At 39.7% G+C, this 16,477-nt stretch overlaps 1 protein-coding gene across 14 annotated transcripts in view; it reads left to right on the forward strand.

Annotated features, from left to right (window-relative positions):
• Positions 1 to 15,790, forward strand: part of cacna1ab (calcium voltage-gated channel subunit alpha1 Ab) — a 127,085-nt gene extending 111,295 nt beyond the window's left edge. For 7 of the 14 annotated variants that reach the window (XM_089124789.1, XM_089124793.1, XM_089124791.1 and 4 more), the window contains 6 exons: positions 493 to 612; positions 2,859 to 2,876; positions 3,553 to 3,588; positions 5,594 to 5,816; positions 6,846 to 7,081; positions 8,384 to 15,790. In XM_089124789.1, the coding sequence (XP_088980915.1) occupies positions 493 to 612; positions 2,859 to 2,876; positions 3,553 to 3,588; positions 5,594 to 5,816; positions 6,846 to 7,081; positions 8,384 to 9,040 (1,290 nt within the window). In that variant the 3' untranslated portion in view covers positions 9,041 to 15,790. The remainder of the gene's footprint in view (positions 1 to 492; positions 613 to 2,858; positions 2,877 to 3,552; positions 3,589 to 5,593; positions 5,817 to 6,845; positions 7,082 to 8,383) is intronic. The other 7 variants (XM_089124800.1, XM_089124795.1, XM_089124792.1 and 4 more) reach the window with 7 other exon arrangements.
• Positions 15,791 to 16,477: the final 687 nt, after the last annotated feature.

The raw sequence follows: 16,477 nt of genomic DNA on the forward strand, positions 1-16,477 counted from the left end.
ATTTTACATTTCTCTTTTATAGACCAAATTTGAAGTCACTCAATCTCTTTTTCTTTCCTCAAAACCAGGTTGTATTCAAATATTTGTCAAATTAATTTGATATATAAACCACAACAAAAATATAAATAAGTATATACGATATATGTTGGCATGCTTAGTCGTAAGTAAATGTAATATCTTTGTGCGCTACTCTCATAATTTTATCTTATTTCAGATTTACCTGTCCTTTAAAAACCTTTATATATCAGTCAGACTCCCTTCCTGTTTAAATTGGCCGGAACTAGTGTGCACCTTTTCCTTTATTTCACTCTGTTAGTGATATGACTATAATGACTACATCAAGTGTGCTAATCTTTAGTTCAAAGCACTTTTGCACATGACATCGCCCTCTACTGGTTTAATCCCTCATGGGTCCAGTATCACACCCCATAGAGCTGTAGGCCCGCGAAGCAGGCATCAGCCCGGCCCACATGCTGTTGCTCTGTTTTGCAGACGGTAGAAATGAGAGAGATTGGCCCTGTTGGGGACGGTTACTCGGACACTGAGCCCTATCACCCAATGGAAGGGCATGGGCGGACCATCTCCATGCCACGCCTCTCAGCAGACAACCAAGTGAGCACCTTCATCCTTTCATCCATCCATTCACCCATTTCATCTTTCCACCTTTTTATCTGTTATCATCCAGTCCCGACATCCGTCATTAGTCAGTTATCCAGCTTACAGCCTTTGACCGCTTTGGTGGGGGGAACCAAACTTCAAATAGTTTGGTGTGCTGTCATGCTAACATGTCAATAAATGCTAGCATGTCTTTGTCAAGAGTCAAAGGGCACATGGATAAGTGGCTCACACCCTTACCTTCACTTACCTGCATGGCTGTGTGAATGCACGTATGCGTGTGTGAGAGAGAGTGAGAGCGACTGTGTGTTCTCAGCATCATCGTACCACCCTAGCTCACTTTCAGGAAAACCTTGGTGTGTCTGGTGGTGTGTGCTGCTGCCAGAGCTCGATTTGAGGTAGTGACACGTCAGACAGAAATAGGTCAACTCATAAGGAAACAGCCTGTTTGTGCATAATTATAAAATGGATAGCTCTAGCTTTAAAAGCAATTATGTGATACAGAATAACTTGTGGAGTTATCAATTCATTCATTAAAAATTATAATAATAAAAACAGCAATACTGTGAAATATTTCTACAATTTGAAAAAAAAAATGTTTTCTGTTTTATTATGTTTAAAATTTATTCCTGTAATGAAAAAGCTGAATTTTCTGCATCCTTACTTCAGTCTTCAGTGTCACATGATCTTTCAGAAAGTATTTGAATATGCAATTATTATCAATGGTAAAAAGAGTTTATTTTTTCTGTTGAAACTGTGATACTTTTTTTCAGAATTCTTTGATAATGAGATAGTTCCAAAGAACAGTATTTATTTGAAACAGAAATCTCTTTTAGTATTCTAGACTTTTGAAATGTTAAAAATTTTAAACTGTTGATTTAAAGGAGTAGTTCACTTGGTTTACTCACCCCCATGTCATCCAAGATGTCCATGTCTTTCTTTCTTCAGTCGAAAAGAAATTAAGGTTTTTGATGAAAACATTCCAGGATTTTTCTCCATATAATGCACTTCAATGGGGACCAAATGGTTCAAGGTCCAAGAGACAGTTTCAGTGCAAACTACAAACTGTTCAAAGGGCTTTAAACAGACGATGAATAAGAGTCTTAATAAGTTTAAGTTTAATAAGCTCAAATGGTTGCCTTGCTCTGTTCTGTGATGCGCGTTCGTGACTCTCCTGTTCAAACTCGTTTATCAAAATGAACTCTTTTTTAAGGTCATTTGATTCATTCAACGAACGAAATGTACAAATTGACTCGGGAAAAGATTCATTCATTTTGATGAACGAGTTTGAATAGGAGAGTCACGAACGTGCATCAGAACAGAGCAAGGCGACCATTTGAGCTTATAAAACTTAGACTATTTTTTTTTTTAAATGAGCGATCGTTTCGCTTGATAAGACTCTTATTCATCGTCTTATTCATCGGAATCGTTTAAAGCCCTTTGAACAGTTTGCAGTTTGCACTGAAACTCTCATTTGGATCTTGAACCGTTTGGTGCCCAATGAAGTCTATTATATGGAGAAAAATCCTGGAATGTTTTTATCAAAAAACTTAATTTTTTTTCGACTGAAGAAAGAAAGACGTGGACATCTTGGATGACATGGGGGTGAGTAAATTATCAGCAAAAGATTTTTTTAAAGAGAACTACCCCTTTAAGAGACATCTTTTTCATGCAAAAAGGTGCAAATATGTGATATGCAACATATGCACTGCATTGCATACCTAACGCCGATCTCCTGTGACTTCCTGACCTGACAGATATATTTCACCTGATCCTTTTGAAACACTAGCACAAATCAACCTCTGGAGGCAGTAACACGCTCACAACATTTGATTCCACAAACACACAACCAAAACACTTCACATAGAAGCAATTACACTACTATTATGATCAAATGCATAAATATACACAGCATTTCTCACCCTTACATAAACCCCATCAACTCTTGGTTGACTATCCTCTGGAGATGTGTCTGGATTGAGCATTTTGTCCAAGTGTGTATCAGATAAGTGTGAGGGAGCCGTGTGTCCCCGCATGTGTGTGTGAAGAGCGAAGCGTAGAAACCTCATAAACTAGTCAAAATCTATATATGTTCACTTGTGTGTTGGAAGTGTGGTGCACACAGTGCACACCAGGAAGCGTGAGGATCTAAAGTCTGTGTTTGTGCGTTCCGTGTAAAGCTGTAACCGATGTGGTTCTTGTTCTTGTGACTCACTCTTGTCTAACACTGCTCTGCCCCACAGAGTGTGCATTCTGCTGCGGTAAGTGTGTTAGTGTGCTTCCTATCTTCCTCTACACTCGCTCAACTTTTGTCTTTTTTCTCTTTCCTTTTCCTCCCCCCTCCCCCCTCCCCCCAACCCATTCCTGTCAATGCCTGTGTTCCTTTCCTCGAAATTAAAATGGGGATCACGATTTCTCTCTCTTATTCTGCTCTCTTCTCCACTCCTCAATCTTTGTTTTTTCTGTCTCCTTTTTGTACCCATAATGCCTCTTGGTTTCCTATTTCCCTTTTCCTTTCGTCCATTTTCAACCATTTCCTTTTCTTTTTATTGGTTTTACTTGCTCTTGTTGCCTATTTATTTCCCTGTTTGGTTTTAATTTCCTTTTTTGTTTTGGTCTCATTCCATTTTTCATGGACTTCCTGTGGCACACTTACCAACTCCATCGACCCCTTTCCTTTTGTTTTGACAATGTTTCATTCCTGGGATCCTTTTATCATCTCTTCTGTCATGTTGCACATCGAATTTGTCTCCATTTTTACCCATCATGCCCACTTCCTTGCTTCCTTCCTTGTTCCACTTCCTCTTTTCTTCCTTTACCTTCCCCTCTCTCTCTTTTTTTTCCTCACACACTTTCTCTGCTGTGCTCTGTGTGTATCGTCCCTGTGGTCTCATGCGTGTGTCCTGTTCTGCGCATCTTCTGTGTGCTATTCAACAGCGACGGAGACACAGGCCTCGAGGAAGTAACCTCAGTGTATGTACCGTCTCTGGCTTTCTGCCTCTCTCTTTCTCTATCTTCTCCATGCTTTCCCTTGTTCCCTCTCTCATTTTGTCTGTTTAAGGAGTCTGCGTCTCTCTTTACGTCTTGATGTCACTCTGAACTTTTTATTTCATGCCATCCTGTTTTCCCTCTGTATATTCTACCCGTTGCTGTACCTTTCTCTCTCTATACCTTTTTCGTGTCCACTTATGCAGCCCTGTATCCCTGTGTGTGTGTGTGTGCGAGTGTGTGTGAGTGTGTGTGCGAGCACAAGTGTTTGTGTGTCTGTCTATATCTTATCTCTGTATTTCTGGTCCCGTGGACATGGGGAGCTTTTGCTGTCTCGTAGTTCTTGACGCATGGATTTCAAACAGGAAAACCTCCTGCTAATAACGGTCATGTTGTTAGCATGTTTCAACAAGGCGCATGGCATCAAGCATTACGTGTGTGAGTGAACAGAAGAGCGTGAAGGGTTATTTGAGTTTTTGGATCATGTTTAGATGCATAAGAGCGTAATGTGACTGTGCGCCGTCCACACAGGCTACCGACTGTCATGTTGACCATCATGCCTTAGGGTGTGTGTATTGATGAATGTGCTGAACTTTATTTGGCTGGATTGAGTTCTTCTGTGTGCTCAGCTATTGCAAAGAAAGACATTGAGTATTTAATGTTTCCGCTTGTATTTTAAAGGCTGCGGTGCATGTAAGGCATGATCTATCATGATCTATCTATCTATCTATCTATCTATCTATCTATCTATCTATCTATCTATCTATCTATCTATCTATCTATCTATCTATCTATATGCCTGACTGCCTATCTATCTATCTATCTATCTATCTATCTATCTATCTATCTATCTATCTATCTATCTATCTATCTATCTATCTATCTATCTATCTATCTATATGCCTGACTGCCTATCTATCTATCTATCTATCTATCTATCTATCTATCTATCTATCTATCTATCTATCTATCTATCTATCTATCTATCTATCTATCTATCTATCTATCTATCTATCTATCTATCTATCTATCTGTCTGTCTGTCTGTCTGTCTGCCTATATGCCTGACTGCCTGCCTATCTATCTATCTATCTATCTATCTATCTATCTATCTATCTATCTATCTATCTATCTATCTATCTATCTATCTATCTATCTATCTATCTATCTATCTATCTATCTATCTATCTATCTATCTATCTATCTATCTATCTATCTATCTATCTATCTATCTATCTACATGCCTGTCTGCCTATCTATCTATCTATCTATCTATCTATCTATCTATCTATCTATCTATCTATCTATCTATCTATCTATCTATCTATCTATCTATCTGTCTGTCTGTCTGTCTGTCTGTCTGTCTGCCTATATGCCTGACTGCCTGCCTATCTATCTATCTATCTATCTATCTATCTATCTATCTATCTATCTATCTATCTATCTATCTATCTATCTATCTATCTATCTATCTATCTATCTATCTATCTATCTATCTATCTATCTATCTATCTATCTATCTATCTATCTATCTATCTATCTATCTATCTATCTGTCTGTCTGTCTGTCTGTCTGTCTGCCTATATGCCTGACTGCCTGCCTATCTATCTATCTATCTATCTATCTATCTATCTATCTATCTATCTATCTATCCGTATAAATTAATTTCTGTCTGTCTGTCTGCTTATTTATCTTTCTCTTTTACTCTCTGTCAATCACAGATTATCCATTTATCTCTGTATTTCTATCTAGATCTCCTTCGCTTTTCCTGTTGATCTCTATTTCTCTTTCTGTCTTAGTTAAGCATGACGGATATACCTGTGCTTTGGTTTTCTCTGTGGGTGTGGAATGTACTGAGTGTTAATCTGGTTACATTCAGATGTTTCCACTCACGCACACTGCATTTAGTTCAGTTTTTCTACGAAAACTCACATCAGTGTAAACTTCTGTCCTTTCCCTGTTTTTTCATCATTTTCTTTCTTTCTCTGTAGACCATCACCGACACAAGTCCAATGCGCCGTTCTACATCCTCACTGGTCCACGGACGTTCTGGTCGAGGCGTACGATTGGACGATTATTCTTTGGAGAGGGTGGTGTCAGAAGAGATTCACCGACACGGTCCGCGAAGGAGAGAGCGTGATCGAGACCGGGAGAGAGACCGCAGTCACCGCACCTCTGAGAGATCCCTCGCTCGCTATACAGACGCAGACACAGGTCACGCACAACTCATTGCAAATGTGTCGTTTTATTATTATTATTTTTTTTAGTTTAAGATACCCAAGTTCTGTAGGTGCTATATGAAAAGTTAGCAGTGCTTACTATCTTACTATCTAAAGTTAGCAGTGCTTCTTAATTTTTGTCAAACTATAAAAATGTTTGCCCCTCCAATATGTAATCTAAAAATCTCTCTTTATTGACAATATTTACATTATTTAAATGTATTTCTGTAGCCGATTCTTTTGTCCAAAGGGACTTTTAAGAAATTAAACAAAGTCACTGCACTATTGCTTTTTCTTTGTTTTATCTCACTTTTCTACAGAGCCCCAAGGGACATGGTGATGGAAAAAATATGAGATGGGAGTAACAAATATATTTTTATATTAAAATATAAAAATGAACGTATTTTGAATATGTAAAAGAACGTATTTTTATACGTTCGCTTCCAAAAGTTTTTCATTCCTCTTAGAAACATTGCGGTTTCTCACAAAACTTTTGAGATCTTTTGTGAATGTAAAGTTTCTCGTCGGAACATAAAACATTTGCGAGAGAACACAAAAGCATTGACCTAATTTTTCTGCCCATCTCATATTTATTTCCAATCACCATGTCCCTTTAGGGTCTCTGTACTTTTCTGATGAATAATGAACAGATTTTTATTTTAAAAATCAATTATGTTTGTAAACATTCTGTTTTAATTTAATTTTATTTTATTTGCCACAAACAAATGAATAAAAGTTTTCATTACTGGACCTAATGGGGATAGATAGATACCCAAAAATAAATAATAATTTACTTAATTAATAATTTAATCATTTTTACATTTATTCATTTAGCAGACGCTTTTATCCAACGCGACTTACAAAAGAGAACAGTAGAAGCAGTTAAACTAACAGTAGGACAACAATATGCAAGTGCTATAACTGCATTTGCATACTTGATAATCCCTAATAATTGACAGTGACTCATTTGGAGGGTTTGTGTTCTTACACGTCTCGTCTCATGTCTCTGTGTTGTCTTTTGCAGGACTGGGCACAGATCTCAGCACCACTACACAGTCAGTTGACCTTCCACCTAAAGAGAGAGAACGAGAACGGGGTCGAGCAAAAGACCGTCGCCACCACCATCATCATCATCACCACCACCACAGCTCGGTGGATAAAGAGCGTTACGGTCATGAGCGTGACTACCACCGTCATCCTCAAGACAGATCCGATCGCCAATGGTCCCGCTCACCGAGTGAGGGGAGAGGGCACAGACAGGTGGGGCGCACACACTCGCTGAAAAACCACTCGCGTATATTTACACACAAGTTCAACTTGAAATTTTCAACTTATTTCACTGCACTACTTAAAGGGGTCATGTCATATTGAATGTTTATCTTAATAAATTAAGCAACAGCACTTATGAGTTGCAGATTTGCTGTCAGGTCCAATATAGTTTGCACCACTCTGTTCTTCAATAACAGCCACATTTGCACATTGCAGCAGGTTCACAAAACAATTTGTGCTGAAATGTGCCACCTAAACAGTTAAAATTAAAATAAAAACTGTTTATAATAAAACAGTTAATATAAAAATTATATATTGGGATCCTTAAGAAGGCCCACACACAGTCATGTACTAATGCATTTCGAAACAAGCTGCTGTAGTTTATTTTCGGTACATAGTTGTTGTTTTGTTTTGGACTGGAGGAGGTTTTGCACTCTGAGAGCTAAAGTATGTTTATATAACAACTCAAACTATTTTAATTTTTTTAGGAGTGGGAAAAATAAGGCTGTTGATCTCTTAACTTTAAATAAGAGGCATCAGTATCATTATTGTTATCAGTGATATCATAGTACTTGCCATTAAACAAATGTTTTGAATATTGAATATTTTAAATACTGTCTTTGTTATTTCCCCATTAATTTGGAGATGCAATGCGAAAATATATTTATATTTATATTTTAATAGTAGGTGCAGTTTAATCATGATTAACTTACTGAAGCCCATGCGATTATTAATTTTTATTAAAAGGTAAAATGAGATGTTTGATGATGTGACCCCTTTAAAGTCATACCCACGAGAAGTCATTTTGAACATTCACGTGTATACATGTTTCTGGTTTAGATCTTTACAGTAATCTGCCATGAGAAGCCAGAGGAATGAAACTTAGAGTATCTAGAAAACACGGGTGTGGGTCCATGTGGACAGTAACCAGTCAGCATATGCTCACCTGTGACCTTATCATGACTGCTTACTAAAATCAGTTTATCTTTCTTGTGTTATTCTTTTGTTTATCTTCTTTTATCACTGTGGTTTATGTCCATTTTTCTCGACGTGACTCGTGGCTTCTCTGTGTCTGCTGTTTTGCCTCATTGCCGGTTTGTTTCTTTCTGATTTTATTGATGTTGTTGTTGTTGTTTCCACACACCTCTCTCTCTCTCTTTCTCTTGCTCTTCCTCTTCCTTGTCTCTCTCTCTTTTTCTCCTCCTCCACCTCTTGCCGGTGTGTGCTCCTCTCTTTTGTTTGACGTTAATTTTGTGGTGTTTTTTTATTTGCCTTGTTTTAATTTTCATGTAGGGCAGTAGTTCTGTGAGCGGAAGCCCCGTTCCCTCGACGTCGGGGACCAGCACCCCCCGGCGTGGCCGTCGGCAGTTGCCCCAGACCCCATCCACACCTCGTCCTCATGTCACCTACTCCCCAGCCGTCCGCAAGCCTCCATACGGCTCCCCGGGCCAGGGTCGACTCCGCTCCCCTTCCCCGCGACACTTCTCTCCACCAGATATCGAACCGCCCTACCACCGCCCACCCTCCCGCCATGCCTCGCCTCATCACGACTCGTCCCGGCACGTCTCCCCGCGCTCCCCCAGGCATGCGTCACCCAGGTCCCCACGCCGCGGCCGCTGGGGCCCGCCGCCGGACAGCCTGGAGAGCGATGGACCATTCTATGATCGGGACTATGAGTACGAGCGGCACCACGAACCACCTGCCTACGAGCAGAGCCTATCGCAGGGCAACCCTCACCCTCATTCTCAGCCGCACCCCCGGTCCCCAAGGACTGCTCGACACGGGCCTCCCTTACACCCGCGCCGTGTGCCGAACGGCTACCGTTCCTCCTCGCCCTCCCCGCACCGGCGCAACCCCCACCCAGGCCCACACCGGCCGGCAAATGGCCGTGGGCCCCGGAAGGGGTTGCACGAACAGTATAGCGAGACGGACGAGGATGATTGGTGTTAGTGCGCAGGGTGACCAGGAGGGGGCGCCGCTCAACTCAAACCGAGATGTTTATGCACCGCAGCAGGGAGAGAGGGGACGGAAGAGGAAAAGCAAATGGTGCTTTTGCGCCATCGTGAGACTCTGAACCTTGGAGTGGCACATCGAGCTTCCCTACTCCCTCTCTCTCTCTCTATTGCTTTCTCCTGCTCTCTAGACTATGTTGCCCATGCTGCTCAGCAAGCAAGGGAATGGGAGCATATGAGATATAAATGGGGTGGTTGCGTTTCGATGAACTGAACTTTAAAGATCAGAGTTGTGTTTGAACACTCCACTCCAGACTGAGCAAGACCGATCGCTTCTTGCACGGTGGAAAAATGAGCGACATCATCTGTCAATCAAAAAAAAAAAGAAAAGAAAAGAAAAAATGAGTTTTGAAAAAAAGTTTGAAAATCAAGCCAGAACCCCTTTTTTTCCCCTCACATCTATGCCTCTTGAAAAGACCCAAAAAAAAAATTAAAAAGGGAAGAAAAAAATAGACATTGTCGAAGAAAAAGCAAGTTTTCTTGTGAACAAGAGCTCTACCTACTGCAAAACCAGCCCCATGTGCTGGCCAATATCGATGAGTTTTATCATCTACGTTTACTGTTACCAACTCAAGACTCTGAGTGACCTCATCACCTGGGGGAGGGGTTAACTGTCGAAGAGGCGTGGCATACGAAATGACTCATAGTGCAGGCGGGAGGCGGCGGGTTGTCGTGGCACGCCGAAACCCCGCCCACAAACTGCCACTCGATGATAAAGGAAAAGACAGCGGAAAAAGAATGAAACGGCAGATGAGGGAGGGATTGAAAGACTATTTCCTCTTCAGAATGTCTTCAATTGATTACTTCTTCTTTTTTAACATTTGGAGCTTGGTTATTCTGTTGCATTTGCTCAGCTTTCTTTGATATTTTTGGACTAAAATCTGATGGAAACTTGCATGAATGATTTAAAAAAAATATATAAATATATATATCAGACAGAAGATTTACTGTGGGAAGGGGGGGTGATAGCTCTCTTTTTTCCATTCAGTTTAAGGAAGTTCTTTCTCTCGTTTTCTCCCTGTTGCTCTTGCCATGTCTACAGACCTTTATGTGCAGATGGAGTTTATAGATAGACGTTAAAGCAGACCTTTCTAGATAGCGAGACAGATCTGACGGTGTTTTCTATGTTATTTCCATCTGAGGATCCCAGATGACGTTCTGCACTGTTTATAATTACTTTGGATTGCACTAAAAACTAGCCTGAATGGTGAAACCTCCCTCATTACAGCTCTGTCAGCCATGGTTGTGAACAGAGAGAAACGGGGTGAGAGATGTTCTCCTTTGCTATTGGCTTCATTTGCTATTGTCAATAACAGTAGTCTTATAATGATGAAAACTATCTTAATGCAATTGATGTATATGACGGTGATGCTGATGAAGATAGAGGTGGTCATGTGACTTTGTTGTCTCGCTTTCAGGAGTTTTGTCTGTTGTGGCCATCTTGTTTCGAACTCTTTGTGTTTGTTTTTGGTTCTGTTCACCACAGATTGAAGTCTATAAGGGGTGCGCTTCTGACAGCATCCTGAAGTTTACGTACTTGTGACCTCAGCTGAGTAGAATATTCCTATCAGTGGTGAAGAGTTTTGGTCAGAGCTCATGAATGTTTTAAAAGAGAGAGTCAGGCCATTCAGGATACCCTCGGACAGTTTTCGTGTCGGGTTTTTCAGACAAATTCAGGGTCCATTTCATATTTATTTTTTGACAGAAAAAGATGGTCACACAACAGTGTGATCAGGAGAAATTGTTTTATAGAAGGTCAGATTTTAACCCCTTCAATTATTTCACTGCTAATGTAGAGTAAGTGCAAGTTAATATTTTGGGCGATGAATGTTGTTGTTTACTTTTTGTCCATGTTGTGGTGCTGTTACACAGCTTTAGCCAGGCTAGACTATGGACAAACGATCCCTTATGAAAATACAGTCGCCAGAGGGCGCTATTACATTTGCAAAACTGTTCCCACACAGTAGGTGACGTAGCAGGTCTGTCGAAGGCCAGTCGTTTTTTGAGAATTTTGACCTGGATAGTCTTTGATCAAGTAACTGGAAACGATTCTTCCACCCTGCCTTCCTGTTCCCTGCCATGGGCAGTTCGTCATGTCTTTGGCTGCCTGCTCAATCTGAGACCCTCCCCCTTCTGCTCAGGATACAACGATACAGCCAAACGTATATCTCACAGGGGTGTAGAGGTGCGGCCTTTTCAGCCTCCCCTACTGTCATTTAACCTGTCCAGCTGACCCACACCCATCCAACCATCTAAAAACATCAAGACCAAATGTTTGTTAAATATCCCATTACAACAGGGTTTTTTTTTTCCCTGCAGATAAGGATTTTATTGTGCATAGGCTACTCTTTTATAGCTCACGAGCCGTGTATTTTAAGTATCAACTTGGTCTCAGATGTTTCTCCGAATATCTAGAAGAAAAAAAATCACTAATGAGATAATTGTTGCCGTGCTTTATGAATATAGAGCTATGAAATAAATGTGGGTAGCATCATTTGAAATCGTTTGAAACTCTAGACGAAACGCATGTGAGATCTTTTTCTCAGGAGAAAAAACTCCAAAAGTCTCAATTTTATCTCATTGCTGTCTATGAGTAAGAATTAAAGAGATCTCATTTATGATTTTTCTTTATGGAATGTTTAAGATCAGAAACCCTGACTGTAAAGATGCTGAAGTTTCTCTTAAAGCAGTCAGCATGTGAATCCGTAAGGTTTCATAAAAATATTAAAGTGTCTCAGAATAGTTCACCACGTTCATCTAATCTTGAAGTCAGTTGGGCGGTTCTGCGTTGTCTCATTTTCTGTCCCAGTATCATATGAAATCCACAGTACAAGGGACTTTTTTCTTTTCTTTAAATGAAAAGTGTCTTTTAGTTTAATCCCTTCTCCTTGCCAACCCATATTCAAGACTTTTAGGGAGGAAACCACTGTTTTCTGGGTGTTTGTTGATGTTCGGCCCACATTTACCCACAGCTGGCCCCCAATTAGCCACAGGTTTGATGCCCATGGGTCCAGATGAACCTGCAGAGCCACAGTGCCTTCTGTTCTAGTGTCGCACACTAACCCTTCCCCTGCCTCTCTTCCCTCTCCCCTCTTTCTCTCTCTTAATGTGATGGACTCAGTCACTCTACGCCTTAACAAGTTCCCATGTCTGCGCTGTCTGCTGATGGGCTTATTAAAGACAGGGAGGCACGGTTATACGATAGGGGAAGATCCCAGTTACTCTGAGAGTAATGAAGGGAATTGACAACCGAGTTCTGTCAGGGTGTCCATCTCGGCTCTCTGTCTCTCTCAGCAATGCTTCCTCGAGTGGATGGCAACCATTTTTTTTTTTAAATTTGTCTCACCCTGCTCGTTTAGAGAGTTGCATCGAACATCGGAGGGATTGTTCTACTTCTCAGGTCTTTAGCAAAAGGACAGGAAGGCTTATTTTTGTCAGGCATGAATGTTAGTTAGACCTTTTGCATGGTTAATATAAAGCCCATTTAGAATTTCTCTTGGTCTTGAATTCTTTTGCTGAAAACACTTGAAATGCAGCTCCATTTTAGCTCAAGATGTGGATCGATAGTTTATTAAAAGGATTTGGTTTGTATTGATTAAAAAGAGATAGCTGAAGGTTGTGGTTTTTAAAAGAACAGTTCACTCAAAAAAGAAACTTCTGACATGATTTACTCTCCCTCATCTCATTCTTTACTATTATGACCTTCTTTCTTCCGTTGAACAGAACAGAAAAGGAGAAATCTTCAATAATTATTCTGGTTGCTCTATTCTATGCAGTTTAAATAAATGAGGACTGGGGCTTCTAAAACACTGCAAAATATACAATTGGGACAGTGTTCTTATTTTTATTAGCCATACAATAGATAAGTGTAAAAAACGGACTGAAATAAAAGTCATTAATCGCTAAATATGTTAAAATCCACCTCAATCAGTTGATCCATCCAGTTTACAGTTTACTGTCAGAATGGTTTATTCACAAATTTGACTGATCCAGTTTCCTGAAGGGCTTAAAGACTTTACAGCTTTCATGTAGAAATTGCAGTCATTTTCTTTTCTATTTTGATGTATATCCAGTGAAACAGCTTCTGTTTGGTGACTTTAAATAGTGCATCCTTTTTGTAGCTTGCAAATTTTCTCCTGCCGTGTTTCACAGAAGAAATGAAGTCATATTGGTTTAGAGACAGTAAATGAGAGTGAATAAATGGTGTCGGAAATTTCATTTTGGGTGAGCTGTCCCTTTAAAGGTTTATGCATGTAACTGAGACTGGTGCATCATTCTTTGGCTCTGCTTGTTCATCAGTTTGGTTCTGACCCTCTTTTGCTCTCAGTGTCAATGCCTTTATTGTTTTATGTTTTTGACTCGCATCTTCATTTTCTGTCCCAACAGAAAGCCATTTTCAGTTTGCAACACACACAAGTGATCCATCGTTGATACACAACACACTTGCATTTGAGCATGTGTTGTTTGTTTTGTATCGTCCTAGTGGAACAAAGCTGTTTTTTCTTTGTGTTTCATACGAAATAAGGGCTTTCCTTCAATGGTTGAGTGCTGCCAAAACAAGTCACCCTCTATGTAGCTACACCACTTCCTGTGGTCTCCCTTTGTACAGAACAGAATTACATGTGTGTGCATGCTAATGTGTGGGGGAAACTGGAGAAAAAGGGAGGGGGGTGATGGGTAATGTAGTTTTTTTTTTGTTTTTCCCTGTATGTATGAGAGTGAGAACTTGAGGCACAGCTGTGGCCAGCACAGGCATTGTGCATGCCAAAAAAAAAAAAAAAATCTTATCAGAAAGGGATACTAATGATATTGTGCACCTTGGGTAATTTAGTGCTGGGTTTGCCAATCCATTTCTGCTCAGCATTTACCATGGCATACTTCATTATCATCCTCATCTGATCCCAATCCGAGATTGGGTACGGATCCATTGCCACTTTTTCCAGAAGATCGGAAGGGTTGGGTTCATCCATGTGACAGTGGGACGGTCGACTGCGAGTGTGCGCACGCTTGTCCGTGAGCTGATTTGAAGGCAAGTCGTTTTTTAGTGCCTTACAATGAACAGTTTCCCATCGCCGTTACATGACCGTAGAAACAAAGCCATGGCGAAAGCGAAGAGAGTCATCATGTTTGTACCTCGACTGTCCGTCCATGTCTGTCTAACTTATTTAACTCTCTTCTGTAACTCTTGTATATCTCATTCATAAACTTCCTGCAACAGTCTGTGTTCATCCTCTTTCTTCAGCATTTCCATGTCCTTTACTGTTTCATTTCCTCTCGTTCTTTATGCATGTCATGGTTTCTTCATTCAAACACATTGCTGATTTGATAATACATTGAAAAGACATTTTTTGACATATAAATGTATTATTAGTAATGCTCATAGTTACATTAATTAAAACATAAATCATTACACATTTAAAAGGACAGTCCACCCAAAAGTGAAAAATGTCATCGTTTACTTATTAAACGTAGTTCCAAATCTGAATGACTTCGTTTCTACAGCGGAACTCGAAAGAACATAATGAAAATCAATGGGGTCCAATGTTATTTTGTGTTTCTTCGAAATGTCTTCTTTTGTGCTCCACAGAAGAAACACAGTAATAGTAAAAGACGACAGAATTTTCATTTTTGGCTGAACGATCCCTTTAAGTGCACTAGTTGTTCTGTCTAAGACAGAATAGATGCTAAAAAAACATGTAGCAGATAAACGAGCAGATTTCACTTAAAAGAGAAACGAATGTTGAGGTTCTCTAAAAGGAAGCGGCTCACATGACAGGAAGTGTGTTTTCACCACGTCAGCCAGAGTGTGCTTCTTCACAGCACTCGTATGTGTCGAAGGGGAAATAAGCGTGTGGTGTGAATGTGCGAGTATGTGAGGCGCAGCCACTGTCACCGTGACACCCACAAACCCGTCCCATCTCTCCTTAATCACCCAAATCCCACCCGCCATCCATCTAACTATTGACCTGAACCATTTAAAAGCAAAAGAGGAAGTTTAAAGAGAAAAAAAGGCCATGATAAAGAGAGGTATTTAATTACTGATTTGCATGTGCAATGTGCATGCCACTATGTGGGTTAAAAAGTCAACTTCAGGAATTCTAAAAATATAAAAAGAAATATAAAGAAAAAGAGTATATATATATATATATATATGTATAAATAAATAAATATAGTTAGATGTTTTTATGAGCAATGTGTTCCTTTTTTCTTCTATTTTTAAAAATGATAAAAGACAAAAAAGAGCGCCAAGAGGGGGAAAAAAAATAATACAAGACGATAAATGATAAATACTCATAGAATGTTTGTTTGTTTCTATTGCCAACTGTTCTCTGAGAATCGTGGGTGAGGTGAGCACACTACATGCTGTGGAAGTGTATTAAAGAATTTAAAAAAAAAAATTAAAATAAAAAAAAGTTCAAAGATATCCAGTAACCCTCAGTGTGAGGGGCTGCATATCACTCTGATTTAAGAAGAACTCCAAAACCCTTTTTGCTGATGTTGAGCTGTGAAAGAGGCTGCCTGAACCTGGTGATGTTACACATTTATTCTGGCTATGAAAAATCACCCTTTTTTCTCTCTCTTCCTCTGTCTCTGTATCTCTCTGCTATTTCTACCAGTGCATTTTGTAATTCCGAACAGACCTCTTCCTAAAGAACCTGAATAAAAACCAGAGAGAATGCATTCTAAACCCATCTCCTGTCTTCAGATGCACGACTGTAGTTTGTGTGTGAACGTGTGTATCATTTCAGTCTTTGTACTCGACAATTGATGAATGTTTGTTGAAGGCAGATGTCTCTCTTTGACACGTGCGTTCGCAACTACATGACAATCTGAAAAGGATTCAATCAGGTTTCAGGTGGAAATGATGCCAGACATTGACAGCTGTTAAGGAGGTGTCGATAGCCGGATTATTAAGGATCTGGGCTGTTAACCCAATGACTCTGTTAAATACCAAGTAAGAGTGTCCCAGGAAGCGAAGAATTAGTGACTGTGCATCTAAACACCCTCATACTTCCGATTCAATCAGGTCACCATGAAGCAGAGAAGGGCAAAACTTTTTTCTATATAAATATGTACATTCATACATATATTTAAAAAAAGATTTACCCTTCTCTGCTTCAAGTAGTAAAAAAAAGTTATACTTTATAATGTCTCTTTTTATCATTAGTTAATGCATATAATGAGTATTACAGCATTGTTAATGTTAGTTCACAGTGCATTAACAGATACAACTCTTGTTTGTAATAGTGTGTTATTATAAGTAATACATGTGTAAGTTAGAAATATTATGTGTCTTATAAATTAAAAAGAGAATTATTTCTCTTATTATCTGGGTTAAATGGTTGAACTTTACTGCAATGCTCCATTTTTTATG

The sequence above is a fragment of the Pimephales promelas genome, chromosome 21 (assembly GCF_988280905.1).
Source record: "Pimephales promelas chromosome 21, fPimPro1.hap1.1, whole genome shotgun sequence".
In the NCBI taxonomy this organism is placed as follows: Eukaryota; Metazoa; Chordata; class Actinopteri; order Cypriniformes; family Leuciscidae; genus Pimephales; species Pimephales promelas.